The sequence below is a fragment of the Aegilops tauschii genome, chromosome 6 (assembly GCF_002575655.3).
Source record: "Aegilops tauschii subsp. strangulata cultivar AL8/78 chromosome 6, Aet v6.0, whole genome shotgun sequence".
Taxonomy (NCBI): Eukaryota; Viridiplantae; Streptophyta; class Magnoliopsida; order Poales; family Poaceae; genus Aegilops; species Aegilops tauschii.
Window position 1 is genome coordinate 42,501,972 of NC_053040.3, and position 15,459 is coordinate 42,517,430.

The 15,459-nt window shown below is 46.9% G+C and overlaps 2 protein-coding genes across 4 annotated transcripts; one reads left to right on the forward strand and one right to left on the reverse strand.

Annotated features, from left to right (window-relative positions):
* Positions 1–7,706: 7,706 nt before the first annotated feature.
* On the forward strand, positions 7,707–11,281 carry LOC109758432 (uncharacterized). 3 transcript variants are annotated; one of them, XM_020317292.4, is made up of 6 exons: positions 7,707–7,903; positions 8,238–9,303; positions 9,687–9,870; positions 9,952–10,595; positions 10,805–10,848; positions 11,043–11,281. In XM_020317292.4, the coding sequence occupies exons 2-4, from the start codon at positions 8,534–8,536 to the stop codon at positions 10,510–10,512; spliced, it is 1,515 nt and encodes a 504-aa protein (XP_020172881.1). In that variant the 5' UTR covers positions 7,707–7,903; positions 8,238–8,533; the 3' UTR covers positions 10,513–10,595; positions 10,805–10,848; positions 11,043–11,281. The 3 variants fall into 3 exon arrangements, with proteins under 3 accessions (XP_020172881.1, XP_020172879.1, XP_020172880.1); XM_020317290.4 differs by having other exon boundaries at positions 7,708–7,903; positions 9,952–10,728; XM_020317291.2 differs by having other exon boundaries at positions 7,891–8,152; positions 9,952–10,728.
* Positions 11,282–11,919: 638 nt separating this feature from the next.
* Positions 11,920–15,209, reverse strand: LOC120966801 (uncharacterized). Its single transcript, XM_040393345.1, has 3 exons — positions 15,060–15,209; positions 14,134–14,619; positions 11,920–13,992 (listed from the first exon to the last, which is right to left on the reverse strand). The coding sequence occupies exons 1-3, from the start codon at positions 15,207–15,209 to the stop codon at positions 11,920–11,922; spliced, it is 2,709 nt and encodes a 902-aa protein (XP_040249279.1).
* Positions 15,210–15,459: the final 250 nt, after the last annotated feature.

Below are 15,459 nucleotides of genomic sequence, written 5' to 3' on the forward strand. Positions count from 1 at the left end.
CCATACCTCTTTCTGTTTGTGGCGGATGGCCTTGCAAGCTTGCTGAAAAAAGAAGTAGAAGGAGGTCACCTGAATCCCATTAAAGTGGCCCGCAACAGCCCAGGTATATCCAATCTCCTCTTCGCAGATGACAGTCTCTTATTCTTTAAGGCTTCAACCGATCAAGCAAGGAAAATTAAGGAGACCCTATCCCTCTTCCAACAGTGTATGGGGCAAGCGAGGTGTGCCCCCCACATGTCAGAGAAGACATTAAAAACATCTTAGGAGTGGAGTCAGACACGTTTGAGAGTAAGTATCTGGGTCTCCCTACTCCGGAAGGTAGAATGAAGAATGAAAAGTTTCAGCCCATAATGGATCGGTTTGGGAAGAAATGCAATAATTGGAATGAGATGTTTATGTCTCAAGCGGCCAAGGAGGTCAATGTCAAATCAGTAGTTCAATCGCTGCCAACCTTTGTCATGGGAGTTTTCAAACTCAATGCAGGATTTTGTGACAAGTATGAAAAATTGAATAGGGATTTTTGGTGGGGAGACAAGGTTGACCGCCGAAAAGTTCACTTGATGTCATGGGAGAATATGACCAAGCACAAGAGGGACGGTGGCATAGGCTTCCGGGACATGCATTGTTTTAACCAAGCTCTCCTAGCCCGGTAGAGTAGGAGACTTCTTCAATACCCGGACAGTTTGTGTGCAAGAGTGCTAAAATAAAAAACTTCCCTAATGGAAATCTACTGGACATGGTGTTCGCTTCTGACGCCTCGCCATCCTGGACAGGAATTGAATTTGGCCTTGAACTACTAAAGAAGGGTTTGATTTGGCGGGTGGGCAATGATAAGAACATTCAAATCCAGAGAGATAAGTGGATCCCCAGGAAAGAGGGATGCAAAGCAGCAGGGTTCATAAGACGCTCAAGGCTTAGATGGGTCAATCAATTGATGAATTCGGACGCAAAAACTTGGAATATGGACCTAATAAACCAAAATTTCCACCACTTTGATGCTGAGGAAATTGAGAGAATAAGAATCCCATCTAAGGATGTGGAAGACGTGGTGGCATGGCACTTTGATAAAACAGGCATATTCACGGTCAAAAGCGCATACAACCTTGCTTATATGATCAAGAGAAACACCTCTGTTGGAGCTTCTACATCCTCAAATGAGGTAGGGGATAGATGCATCTGGGACATCATCTGGAAATCTAAGGTCCCTGAGAAGGTCAAGATATTTGGGTGGCGAATAGCAACCTAGTCCCTAGCCACAAAGCACAACGCTTTCCGACGCACGATAGCTACAGATAACATTAGTGATATCTGCGGCAATATCGTAGAGAATGAGTTTCATGCCATCATTGCTTGTATGAGGAGCAGAGCAACGAGAACTGAGCTAAGGACATTCTGGGATTTGCCAAAGGAGGAAATATTCAGAGATACAGGCAATCTGTGGTTTCAAATGTTGTTAAGCACGCAGAACGAGATAACCAAGGGCAGAATCCTACTGATGGGATGGCAAGCGTGGAACCTTCGAAATGATGTCATCCATGCTGCTGGGAGAGAAACTGTAACCGAAGCTGTGCGGTCCCTTGTCAGGTATGAAGCAGAAATCAGAGAATCCCAGACTCTGACTGACGGGGGCGCTGGGAGGTATCTACAGCCGACCAGAACCAGACCAAGAGCTGAAAATATCCAGGGCGCGGCCTGGTCGCCCCCTCCTGCCGGCTGGGTGAAACTGAACTCTGATGTTGCTTTCCTAGTGAACACAAGAGATAGCTGGGCTGGAGCGATTGCACGGAATTCACAAGGTCTCTCCTATATCTCTGTTTGCCAAAATTTGAAAATTTGTAAATCCGTGGAAGAGGCAGAGGCAGAAGCTGTCCTATGTGGCCTCCAGGAACTAGCAAAAAGATACAGAGGGAAGGTCATAGTAGAAACGGACAACATGACAGTCGGTAGGGAATTAAAAAGCAATCTGACAAGTCTCTCGGAGTGCTATCTCCTGATGGATATCAAACAAACGCTCAGGCTATTTGCAGACCATCAGGTGAGTGTGATTGGGAGGAGCCGGAACAAATTGCCTCATGAGCTTGCCTATTTGGCAAGGACAGAGGGCGACAGAACAATGATCTCGGACGCCCCAGAGAAGCATAGAGAAATGCTACTAGCTGAATGTAACCCAACCATTGGGTAGCATGTTACCCTTTGGGTCTAAAAAAAGGTAAACCAAAAAAGCTAGCAAACCAAAAAGAAAAACGAAAGAAAAAGTCAAAGCCCAAAAATATAGTTGTGTTTTTGACTTTTTTGTAAAGCAGAAGCTTTGCTTTTCCCTTTTTCAGAGAAGCACATGTGCTTTTCTCGGAAGCACAACTATGATTCACGCAGAAGTACATGTTGTGCTTTTTTCCTTTTAGAAAGCGCAGGCTATGCTTCGTGTTGAAGTAAAGATGTGCTTCTCACCGGAGCAAGGCTATGCTATCACGGTTATGCATTTTTTTTTCTTATTTTGGGAAGCGCACATCATCTTCTCACAAAAGCACATGTTATGCTTCTCACGGGAAAAGGCGCTGCTTCCTGGAAAAACTCCGAATAAAACCCAATTTTTTACATCAAAACCTAAGAAAAACCATCGGAAAACCAAAATGCCTAAAAACCCCGAAAAACACGTGCAGAAATAAACATATAAATTCCAAAGAAATGCCCGAACGCGACATGTGGCGGCGGCCGATCGCACCACTTGGCACGCTTCAGGACAAAAAAGACCTTTGCGGTAGGGAAATTCCTATTTCACGCATTCTGCGTCAAGAAGTCGCTACTTCGCACAGGAGCTCGAGCGATCGCTCCGATTGGGCCGACCCGTTTAAGCGTTCCTGGTTTTGGGAGGTTCCAGCCATTTTTTTTCTGGTTTTGAGAATCTTCTAGAAGGTTCCCTTAACAGTTTTTTTCTTTTACCGTTTTTATTGTTTGTTTTTTATTTTTAACGATTTTTTCCCATTTTTCGTTTTTCTGTTAAATTTTATTCTTTCTTTCTTTTTCTGTTCTTTTTCCTTTTCTGTTTCTTTTTTATTCATTTTTTAATTTCTTTTCTACTTTTCATGTTTTTTCCTCTTTCAAAATGTTATTTCTCAAAATTGTTCCGAATTTCCAAAAATTGTTCGTGCTTTTATAAAATGTTCAATTTCTCAGAAAATGAAAGTGTTTTAAAAACTTGTGCATAAATTCAAAAAATGTTCCCGTTTTAAAAAATTGATAATTTTTTCTCGAAAAATGTTCTTATTATCAAATTTTTGTCTTGGTATTAAAAAATTGTTCAACTTTCCAAATTTTGTTCTGAAAATTCAAAATATGTTCGTCATTTAAAAAATTGTTCTTGTTTTTAAATTGTGTTCACAAATTAACAAATGTTTGTGGTTTGAAAATGTCTTCGAATAATCAAAAATATTTTGCATTCTTTTTCACAAATTCAATGTTGGTCAAATTTTAAAGTTTTGTTTATAAATTCAAAAAATGTTTGGGAATTGCAAAAAATGTTCCAGCTTTTCCAATTTGTTCACAAATTCAATAATACTTCATGTTTTCTTAACTTTTGTTCACAAATTCAAAATATGTTCTGGTAGTTTGAAAAATGTAAACATTTTTTAGTTTTTGTTCACAAATTCAGGAAATATTCCCTCTTTCCAAATTTGTTCACATCATCAAAATGCTCAAATTTTACTAAATTTGTTCGAAATTCGGAAAATGTTTTTGTTTTCAGGAAAATATTCGTAATTTCAAAAAAATCAGTTGTAGGAGGTCTTCGGTTAGACCTAATACATGGACTGTAATTTTTGGTTTTTTATTTTGCAAATTGATGTTTAAGTTTGGTCGCTTTCGTATGTATCTTTAACTGTCGTGCTGCTAATTGAACATGAGGATGTCTAAGTCCCAGTGGTTTGCACGCTTGGCCAATCAGCACGTGGTCGCCGGTTGGAGTTACAGCGCTAGAACTATTGTCTTTTTGCGATTTTTCATATCGGGAACATGCCGCTGGGTGTACTGTAAATGGGCCGGCCCAAGCTAGCCGCTCCTGTGCGAAGCGCCGATACTTTGCCGCAGCAAGCGGCGTATAGGAGGGAAAATGCTATTTGCCGCTCACTGCATCAAACTGCGGGCGCTTCGCATAGGCGAGCGACCGAGCAACGACGCAACGGGCCGGCCCGTTTAACCGTTCCAACGTCCCTGGTTCTGGGAACCATCTAGAGGTTCCCAGCTGGGTTTTTTAGTTTTGGGAAACTTTTAGAAGGTTCCTTGAATCGGTTTTCTCTTTCTTCTGTTTTTCTATTTTCTATTTTCTTTTCCTTTCTCACATTTTCCTATTTCTATTTTTTCTTTTGTTTCTTTATTCTGTTTTTTCTTTTTTCTTTTCTTTTCTCTCATTTTCCTTTTCCTCTTTTTTCTTTTGTTTCTATTTCGTTTTTTATTAATTTAAAATTTGTGCACAATTCAAAAAAAAATCACGGTTTCAAAGTTTGTGCATAATTCAAAAACTGTTCATGGTTTTAAAATTTGTTCACAATTCAAAAAGTATAGTGGTTGAAAATTTGTTCACAATTTGAAAAATGTTCGCGGTTTAATGAAAAATGTTCACAATTTTATAGTTTTCTTCATGAATTTGAAATTTGTTCATGTTCCAAAATTTTGTCACAATTAAAAATGTTCACGGTTTTCAAAATTTGTTCGTAGATTCGAAAAATGTTCACAATGTTCTAACTTTGTTCACGAAGTTGAAATTTATTCATGTTTCAAAATTTGTTCACAATTAGAAAAAAATTAGGGTTTCAAAATTTGTTCTGAATTCGAAAAATGTCAAAATTTTATAATATTGTTCACGATATTGAAATTTGTTCACGTTTCGAAATTTGTTCACAATTAAAAAAATGTTTGCAGTTTCAAAATTTGTTCGCAGATTCGAAAAATGTTCGCGGTTTTATAATTTTGTTCACGAATTTGAAATTTATTCATGTTTCTAAATTTTTTCACAATTCAAAAATTTTGTTCACAATTCTGAACATTTACATCTTGCCGCTGTGATTTGTTTATTTAAGATCCCCATTGTATACCAAGCATTGAACCTTGTCTGGCGGAGTGGCTAGGTTATCAGGCGCATCGCTGCGTCGGCTAGAGTTCGAATCCCATTTCTAGTGCTTAATTTTTTGACGATTTTCTACCTCGTGAAGTGGTACCGCAATATGGGCCGGCCCAAGTGAGCCGCGCCTTGTGCGAAACGACGGCTCTTTGACGCAGAGAGCGTCACATAGGAGCTCCCGTGTAGGCCGAACTTGCGGGCTTCTTAGTGGGCCGCACATCAAAACACGTAGGTAACTTGCGGGCTTCTTAGTGGGCCGGACATCAGAACAAGAGCGAGAATCGTCGCCTCGAGCTTCGGCCATGGACGCGACGCAGAACGAACCTTGCCCGCTCTTCCTCCCAAAGCTGTTCTCCCCTCCTACACCTCAAAAAAAAGAAAAAAAGCTGTTCTCCCCTCCCGTCGGCGGCGGCGCCTAGATGGAACTGGAGCGCGCGAAGGCGGGGCGCCGGTGTGTCGCCGGTTGGGCACGTGGGTGCGCCAACAGATTCCGGTCCCTCCCCAGACGTCATGCGATGGGTACGCCGCGTTCAGAAATTCCTCGATCCCATCTATCTATTTGAGCTAGATGACATTTCAATGTTGGACTTTGTAGCGAACCCACGCGTGCTGCCCGGCCGAGTTCGGCCGCTGGATCTCTCGCCCATGCTATCTCGAAATTGCCGTAAAACGAGTCTGAGGTGTACCCACCCTCTGTTAGTTCGCATTTCATTTTTCCTTTTCTTCAAGATGTGTTTCTTCTGGAACTGCTTCTAGATTTATGCATCTCTTAGTTGGCACCGGTAGAGAAATGCGTGCCTTCACTGCATTACGACAAACACCATATTGCTGATGATTATGCAGTATTTGTTGGCTGCTAAGGTGTGTACTGAAGCTCCCTTTAACTGAAGCTACGGATTCAGTAAGTACGCTGGTCTTGGTAATACCTTGGACAAGTCCACAGTCCATTTGATTGTGGCAAGCGTCATCTCGTGGCTGGCTTGGCTTCGTGGGGAACAGACAAAGTTTCCGGATAAGTTGAAATGCTCGACAACAAGTCCAGAACTTAGTACAACTGAAGTTCAATCAAGTAAGGAAGCATATGCAATTCTTGCCTTGAATTGGAGTTGACAAAAGTAGGATTGCATTATATGCTGATGGAGCTCAATGATATACAAATCTTAAATTCGCGGTGGGTTTTGGATTTCGCTCAACTTGGTTGTTCGAAATAAACGTAGACAGGAACATTCCTAGAGCGTGGATATAACAAAAAAAAAAATAAGATGGAAAAGGCAACTGTGCATAGTTGTTGTAGAATAATAGAAAATGATCTCCACCTTACAATAGAATAATCCATGGTGAAAAACACTTGGATATGAGACAAAGCCCCTTCCCAAAGAGGTGTGCGGTGAAGGAGAGCCACTTTGAAATCACTAGTTAAGGGCACCCCTTGCAAGGTCACTCCGCACCTTCTTGGGTGCTCACCTTTGTCGCAAGTTGAGAGTTTTCCCTTTTTTTGTCAATTCTTTTTCTCAAAATGCTTTATCTCTTAAACCGCCCGTCTAAATCCCGAACCGTTTTCATCATTAAATTTTTTGAGTTCGAAACTATGTCCCATGTTAATAGGTTACAAAGTTTTTTTTTCAAGAAACTGGAACAATGCCCGTGCATTGCAATGAGATATAAATACTCTGGTACGTTAGCTTGTGATTTACATGTCAATATAATGCAATTGTGTAAATAAATGTTCATCAAATTCTGATCGTGAATTAACTTATATTTTGATTATAAGTTTGGTAAGTAAATTAAAGTGGAATTGGTTCAGAAGATAAGTAAATTAAGATGATTGCTTATCATATACATGAAAGGTTGGATGAAGGGATGGTGGGAACAAAGGTGAAATGGGAACCTTACGTTCTTTTTAAGTAGTAGAGAAAACCAGAAAACAGAAAAAGGTAAACCAAAAAAGCTAGCAAACCAAAAAGAAAAATGAAAGAAAAAGTCGGAGCCCAAAAATACAATTGCGTTTTTCACTTTTTGAAAAGCAGAAGCTGTGCTTTTCCCTTTTTAGAGAAGCATGTGTGCTTTTCTTAAAAGCGCAACTATGCTTCACGCAGAAGCACATGTTGTGCTTTTTTTCTTTTTGGAAGCGCAGGCCATGCTTCGTGTGGAAGTAAAGATGTGCTTCTCACCGGAGCAAGGCTATGCTATCGCGGTTGTGCATTTTTTTTGTTATTTTGCGAAGCGCAACCGTGCTTCTCGCAAAAGCACATGTTATGATTTTCATGGAAAAAGCGCCGCTTCCCGGAAAAACTCCGAATAAAACTCAATTTTTTTATCAAATCCTAAGAAAAACCATCGAAAACCAAAATTCCTAAAAAAACAAATAAAAACCAAAAACACGTGTAGAAAAAAATATAAATCCCAAAGAAATGCCCCGATGCGACACGTGGCAGCGGCCAGTCGCACCACTTGCCATGCTTCAGGCAAAAGAAAAAAAAAGAAAAAGAAAGAAAGAAGAAGAAGACCTTTGCGGGAGGCCTGGGTACCCGAAACACACGTAGGTAACTTGCGGGCTTCTTAGTGGGCCGGACATCAGAACAACAGCAAGGCGTCGCCTCGAGCTTCGTCCATGGACGCCGCCCAAAAACGAACCTTGCCTGCTCTTCCTCACAACGCTGTTCTCCCCTCCCGGCGGCGGCGGCGCCTAGGTGGAACTGAAGCGCGCGAAGGCGGGGCGCCGATGGGTCGCCGGTCGGGCACGTGGGTGCGCCAGCAGATTCCGGCCCCTTCCCCGACATCATGCGATGGGTACGCCGCGTTCAGAAATTCCTCGATCCCATCTATCTATTTGAGCTAGATGACATTTCGATGTTGGAGGTTTGTAGCGAACCGCGACGCGTGCTGCCCGGCCGAGTTCGGCCGCTGGATCTCTCACCCATGCTGTCTCGAAATTGCGAGTCTTAGGCGTACCCACACTTTGTTGGTTCGCATTACATCTCTTTTCAAGATGTGCTTCTGCAACTGCTTCTAGATTTATGCATCTCTTAGTTGGCACCGGTAGGGAAATACGGCCTGTACTTGCATGACTGCATACACATTTGGTTACTGATAATTATTTGTTGGCTCTTTGTGTGTACTTCAGTTCACTTCGACTGAAGCTACGGATTCAGGAAGTCTTCTGGTCTTGATAATGCCCTGGACAAGTCCACAGTCTTGATTGTGGCAAGCGCCATCTCGTGGCTGGCTTGGCTTCGCGGGGAACAGACAGAGTTGCCGGATAAGTTGAAAGGCTCGACAGCAAGTGCAGACCTTAGTTGAACTGAAGTCCAATCAGGTAAGGAAGCATATGCCTGATACTTGTATGAAAATCCGAGGTGAAAAGCACTTGGATATTTATTAGCTATTCCCATAAAGTAGGAAGCATGTAATGTCATCGGTATGCTTAGAGCAAGTATAATAAGGCTGACAGAGCTGGCTATAAGCCCATCCACATCAGCCAAATCACACCTGGAGGGGAGAGAAAGAGGGAGAGAGAAGCGAACGGGCGCTTCGTCAAGCGCCTGGCTGATACGAGAGCGATGCGCCCGCTTGCAGCCCGCGGCGAGCGCTAGAGCCGGCGCTCTCGATCCCCTCTCGATCCCCTGCGCCTCTCCCGCCTCCCGTGCTTCTCCTTCCTCCTTCGCGCGCGAAAATCAGCCGGTGCCGTCGCCCCAAATAGCTTTCTCGCGCCAAATCGAGGCTTCCAATTTTTCCCCAAATCGCCACCTCTCTCAAACCCTAGAAGTGTCACCGGCGCGCATCAAGGAGATGGGCCAGCAGTCCAAACGGGCGCGCGCGCCGGCACCTCGCGAAGCTCCTCCGCCGGCGCCTCCGCTCGTCCCGCCGCCAGCACATCTGCTGGTCCCGCCGCCGGCGCATCTGCTGGTCCCGCCGGCGCCTAAGTCCGCCCTGCCGCCGGCGCATTTCCTGGTCCCTCCGGCGCTGAAGCCTGCCCCATCGACGCATCATCCCGCCATCCCTTCATCGCTGAGAACAAGCACTTGGATCCCCCCAAGACCACAGCAGTCCGTGGCGGCTAGTCTGCAGCAACCGGGTGAATCATGTCGTGAGGCTCAAGGTCCTTGCTGGGCACAGCCTTCTTGCATCGGTGACGCTACATCACCTTGGTACATGGCTGACAGTATGGACTACTCTAATCCACAAGCATGGTATGATTTCTCCATTTCTTACTCAACTCTGAACATGCTGTCATTTCTTAGAGCTGCTGATACACTTGTATGATATGCTAGTTAGATGATACAAGATGATTGATACACTTCTTAAGTTAGATGGTTCGTACACTTGTTAGTTAGTATGATATGGAGCTGCTGGTTTTTTGTTTGATATATGACTGCATAAACTAGTATACATCTCACATAGATAATATTCAGATTTTACAAATTTTTGAGTATATACTTGCCTGTAGTTTGGTGCTGATCGCTCTTTATTACTGATTGCATCTACTCACTGTAGTGTTTCCAAGTGTGATCTTTATCTTTTAGGGCTCAATTATGGCTGATGTGTGTCTTTGTTTCTTTATGTCGTTGAGCAGGGGAGTGAATTCTCACCCACCTGGTGGTTACCTTAGTTACTTTCAGAACACACCAGGCCCCACACAACCTATGCACAATGGGAGTTCGCCGCAACCAGTCAATGTTGGCGATGACACCAATGGTGGTGATTGTGGAAGGATCGAAAAACGCCTGCTGTGGACAAAACAGGAAGATCTTCGATTGGTATGTTTCTTTTTGCATGCATGCTGGCTCCATGTGTTACATTACTAGCAGATCAATGAACCCCTTTTGATAATATTGTAGGTCAGTGCTTGGTTGAATAATTCCAATGATCCAATCCAATCAAACTACAAGAAGAATGAACAATATTGGAAAGATGTTGCTGCTGTCTACAACAGTACCACCCCCAAAAACAGGGAACGACTAGTCAAGCAAGTGAAAGATCGCTTTGGGAGAATTAAGAAAAGGGTTGCATGGTTTTGTGCGAGTTATAAGGAGGCTAATGCTTTGTATGCTAGTGGTGAATCTGATGCGGATGTAAAGAAGAGGGCAATGCAAACTTATGAGGAAGATCACAAAAAAGATGGCCCGTTTATGTTTGAGCATTGCTGGGAGATTCTTAAAAAGGAACCAAAATGGGACGCATATTTGGAACGCCTAGAAGATCTGGAGCCGGACAAGAGGAAGTTTAGTGTTGTTTGCCCAGAAGCAAGAAGGGGCAAGGAAAGATGTCGAGCGCGCTTTTGGGGTATTACAGTCCCGTTTTACCATTGTCCCTCGGCCTGCACGTCTATGGAAGAGAAAGAGTGTTGGAAGGATCATGAGGGCTTGTGTGATTCTCCACAATATGATAATCGAAGATGAGAGAGAGCAGGCAAAAATTCATATTGACTTGAATGAGATTCCGGGGGCTTCATTTGCTCTACCTCCTGAAGTGAATGTTGGCGGTAATCTATGTTTCGCAGATGTGTTGCGTAGAAAAGCTACTATTCGTGCTCGTCCACAGCATGCCCAACTTAAAAGTGATTTAGTCGAGCATATCTGGCATAAGTTTCAAAACAACCATCATAATTAATCATGGTGGGATACTGATATCTGCATGTTCATATTCCTTTTTTACTGTAACCTTGATATCTTACATGCATTTTTATTTCAGGAGTGAGCTATTGATGTGGTGATTGCGGCTGGTGTTACTTATAGGTATGCTTTCTTTGATCTTAAATTGTTCTTTTCGTTAACCAAATAGTCCTTTTTTACTGTAACCTTGATATCTTACATGCATTTAGTCAGTGTGAATGTATTATTGCTCAAGAAATTTTATTTGATCTCCCAACATGCTTGTATAGAGAGTGAGGTCTTCTTTATACCTTTAACCCGTTTCCTTTTCCATACAGTGATTGAAGGTTATTGATGCAAATGAGTGGTTGCTCCTTTCCACCAAAGTCGTCCAGATCAAAACTATGCTTGTTGCTTGTGGTCGTGAGCGGCTTGTTTGTCGGAGATGTTATTTATTATGTTTGCTGAATGCTTCCTTAAAGACTTATGTAATCTTAAGTAACTACCCATGATGCTATGGAGTACTATGATGATGTGTGACATATGTTTGTTGCCTAAATGTCAGTCTGTCTTCCTATTTCCTGGTTGCATGGATGGCATGTATATGTATGCTCTTTGAAATGGCCACAAAGATGCTGTTTACTGTAGATCACAGCAGATCATATGCACTTGCAAACAATAAATACTTCATATTAAATATGGAGCCAAGCTAATAGCCAGCTAAACCGCCAGACTACTATAAGAGAGAAGGCTTTAAGATGACGTGGCATTGCTATATAGCCAGCAGCCGGCTATGCTATTAACTTTGCTCTTACAAAAGAAAACATAAATGGTGCTCATTCAATTCACCCAGAAACACTAGGGCCGTGCCGCACTATATCTGGCGGTGCTGGACAGAGCAGGCTAATTATTTTTGACACATAAATAAACAAGGGAAACTGTTGAGGTGTTACAGACTGGGCGATGAGAGGTCCTAATAATGGGAGGAGAACGGTACACGCAGGGGAAAGCCAGCAGCTCGAATCAATACCATTGACTCTTGACCTTCTTTTTTTCGCGAATACGCAAAGATTGCGTATCATTGCATTGATAGGAGAGGGTGAAAGTACAGAAAGATATGCCGACATTGGCCATGCGTACACAAGCCGGCGCGGGCACAAGTGGCTGGAGCAGCTTGGAGAGGGGCTGCTCATCCCTCATTACACAAAGCTAAGCCTATATCTCAAGTATCAAGTTCGCCAAGCCGTTGGCGCCGGCACTAGCCCACAGGCGAGCGTCTTCTCGAATGGATTGTAGTAGAGTTGCGACCGAGGGTTGTCGCTGATCGAACACGCATCCATTCCGGTGCTTCCAGATGGCCCATGCGGTGAGAGCGATGATGGAGCTGAGTCCCTTCCGGAGAGCTATGGGTGATGAAGTGCAAGTATCTATCCACCAATCCGCGAACGGTCTGTCGGGGTTTGGGATCGTGGCAGTCGATCGGCACCAAGAAAGGACCTCATGCCAGATTTGGCGGGAGAAGGGGCTGGAGGTGAACAAGTGGTGCATGTCCTCGGTGGTCTGGTCGCACAGCACACAACTGTCATTGTGGGGCAGTCCTCGCCGGGCAAGGCGGTCGGCCGTCCAGCATCGGTCCTGCAAGGCAAGCCAGATGAAAACCTTGATGCGTAAGGGGGCCCAAGTCTTCCAGGTGAGCTTCCAGGACGCGTCGGTCGTAGATCCATGAAAGAGCGCAAGGTAGCAGGATTTGGTAGAGTAGACGCCGGACTCCGTCCACTTCCAGCGCAGCACATCAGGCCCAGCCGAGAGGGTAGCATTTTGCAGCATACGCCAAAGGTCGACATATTGAAGCAGGGCGGCCGGGCCGAGCGTGCCGGCAATGTCGCACACCCAGGCACGCTCTGGTAGGCCCTCGGCCACCGTTCGATCACGGCGATGCCGTCTGGAGACCAGGGAGAACACGAGAGGGGCAAGCTCGGGGATGGCCTTGCCATCAATCCAAGGGTCAGTCCAGAACTTGCAGGTGCGACCATCACACACCTCCCAGGTGGTGGAGGCCCTGAAAATCTGCGAGGCCGCAGGATCATGGGGGAGGTGCAGTTGACTCCAGGGGCGCGAAGTATCGGTACGCTGGAGCCAGAGCCATCGGGTGCGCAGGGCGACGCCAGCGCGCTGCAGGTCGCGGATCCCCATGCCGCCGAGGAAGGTGGGGCGACACACCCGATCCCAGTTCACTCGGCATTGCCCTCCACATGCGTCCTTGCGGCCAACCCAAAGGAAGCCTCGAATGATCCGGTTGACTCGAGCAAGGATGGACTTGTTGACGGCAATGGCGACGAGGATGTGGATGGGCATGGCGCAGAGGACATGCCGACAGAGCGCGAGGCGATCCCCTAAGGAGAGCATGGATCCAAGCCAAGTAGAGAGCTTCCTCTCGAGCTTGTCGACGAGCGGCATGAGGTCAATTGTCGAGGGCTTGCGGAGGGAGAGCGGGAGGCCAAGGTACTTCACCGGGAAGTAAGCAATCGGGCAGGCCATCTCAGCCATGATCGTGGCAATGTGCCCCTCGTCGCAACGTATGGGGGAGGCCGAGCACTTGGCGAGGTTTGTGCAGAGCCCGGACGCCTTGCCGAAGACGTCCAACATGCGGCGAATGGCACGGATGTCGTGGGTGTCGGGGTGGCTGAAGATGACGACGTCGTCAGCGTAGAGGGAGACGCTCGATGGCAGGTGCCGAGCGGTCAGCCGCTGGAGGAGGCCGCGCTCGACGGCTCGCTGAAGGAGCGAGTTGAGCACGTCGATAACGATGACGAAGAGCATTGGGGAAATGGGGTCCCCTTGCCGCAGCCCGCACGCGTGAAGAATTGGTGGCCCGGGGATGCCATTGACAAGCACACACGTCGATGCGGTAGATAGCAGGATGGAGATCCATTCGCACCATCGGTTCCCAAAGCCTAGGTGCCTCAGCGTGTCCAGCAGAAAGGGCCATGCCACCGAGTCGAAAGCCCTCGCGATGTCGAGCTTGAGGAGCATCTGCGGCTTCTTGAGGTTATGAAGAAGTCTAGCCGTCTGTTGAACAAGGAGGAAGTTGTCGTGGATGCTTCGGCCGGCGATGAATGCGCTTTGATTGGTTGAGACCAGCTTGCCCAGGTGAGGTGCCAACCGAAGAGAGAGCGCCTTCGCGAACAGCTTCGCAATGAGATGGATGAGACTAATGGGGCGATAGTCGAAGAGAGATGCCGCATCTTGCTTCTTCGGAAGGAGGGTGAGGAGCGCCTCATTGAGCCTCTAGAAACCGCACCCGTTGAGTGCGTAAAGCTTATCAAAGACGACGCAAATGTCATGCTTGATCACGTCCCACGCACTCCGGAGGAATTCGGCGGTGAAACCATCGGGGCCAGTCGCCTTCCCAAGCGGCAAGCTTTTGACCGCAGCCCAAATCTCGCCCTCGGAGAAAGGTGCGTCGAGGCTGGAGAGGTCGAATGGCCCAACGTGGAGCGCGGAGAGGTCTAAGGAGAAAGGCCGCGGCTTCGCAGATCCAAGGATGCCGGAGAAGTGACGGTAAGCAGCTTCAGCAAGAGCGGCCGGGTCGGAGACGGATGTGTCTCCGACCTGCAACTCGAAGATCCGGTTCTTTTGCTTGCGGTGCGCTGCATGCACCCTGAAGAACTTCTGACCCGCGTCGCCGTCCCGCAACCAGGAGAGTCTGACACGCTGGCGCGAGATCGAGCGCTCGAGCGACGCCAGCCCCAGATACGCCCCTTTGAGGCGCCTACGCAGCCAGGCCTCGGCCGGGGAGAGGGGCTGAAAGTCCTGCGCCGCATCAAGGCAAGGAGCTGTCGAGACACGTCCCCAATCTTCTTCGCGCTCCAGCTTTGGAGACGCCGCGTTGTGTTCTTGAGGCGTGCCACCAACCTGCGGAAGGGGTCCAGCTCATCAGCCGCAATAGCCCAGGCCTCGAGCACGACCTGCGTGTAGCCGTCAGTGCGCGGCCAGAATCTTTCAAAGTGGAATCTCCGCGTGCCAGGCGAGCGTGCGGTGCAGTCGAGAAGGAGAGGCGCATGATAGGACGCTGCGGAGGAGAGGCAGCGTAGCATGCAATGCGGGTGGAGCGCCTCCCACGCAGAATTACAGATCACCCGGTCAATGCGCGTGAGGGTTGGGGTGCCACGTTCGCTTGACCAAGTATATCGCCGCCCGTGTAGGTAAATATCGCGCAGTTCCTCATCAGCGAGGAAGCGGTGGAACCGCGACATGACCCGGTGATTGAGCCGGGAGTTATTCTTGTCCGCTGCCCCTGAGATCATGTTAAAGTCGCCCCCGAGGATCCAAGGGCCAGCACGCAACGATCGGACCTCACTAAGGTCACCGAGGAAAGCAATCTTGTCATCATCTCCTTGCGGGCCATAAACGCCAGTGAGCCACCAGTGATGGGCACCATCGAGAGAGGAGGCCAGCGCAGTGATGTGGTGCTCGCCGCGGCATGGATCGGAAAGCGCGATCATGTCCGGGCGCCAAGCAAGCAGGATACCCCCACGGGTCCCATCCGCGGGAAGGAAGAAAAACTCAGAGAAGGACGAGCCGAGCGTCTCAGTGACAAGCGAGGACGAGAGAGAAACCATCTTAGTCTATTGGATGCAAACAATACAAGGCGAGGCAGCGGTGATCACGCTGCGAACGGCGGTGCGCTTGGCCGGGGCATTAAGGCCATGCACGTTCCAGAATACAATGCGAAGGTTGTGATCCATGGAGAAA

Bases quoted from the DNA above. Each gene is read 5' to 3' on its own strand.
- LOC109758432 (XM_020317292.4), top strand. From the start codon at position 8,534: ATGCTTAGAGCAAGTATAATAAGGCTGACAGAGCTGGCTATAAGCCCA. The intron at 9,304-9,686 runs GTATGATTTCTC...GTCGTTGAGCAG, and splicing joins TACTCTAATCCACAAGCATG to GGGAGTGAATTCTCACCCAC. The intron at 9,871-9,951 runs GTATGTTTCTTT...ATAATATTGTAG, and splicing joins AACAGGAAGATCTTCGATTG to GTCAGTGCTTGGTTGAATAA.
- LOC120966801 (XM_040393345.1), bottom strand. From the start codon at position 15,209: ATGATCGCGCTTTCCGATCCATGCCGCGGCGAGCACCACATCACTGCG. The intron at 14,620-15,059 runs GTCCGATCGTTG...CCCCTTCCGCAG, and splicing joins TCCTCGGTGACCTTAGTGAG to GTTGGTGGCACGCCTCAAGA. The intron at 13,993-14,133 runs GTCAAAAGCTTG...TGCGGTTTCTAG, and splicing joins AGGGCGAGATTTGGGCTGCG to AGGCTCAATGAGGCGCTCCT.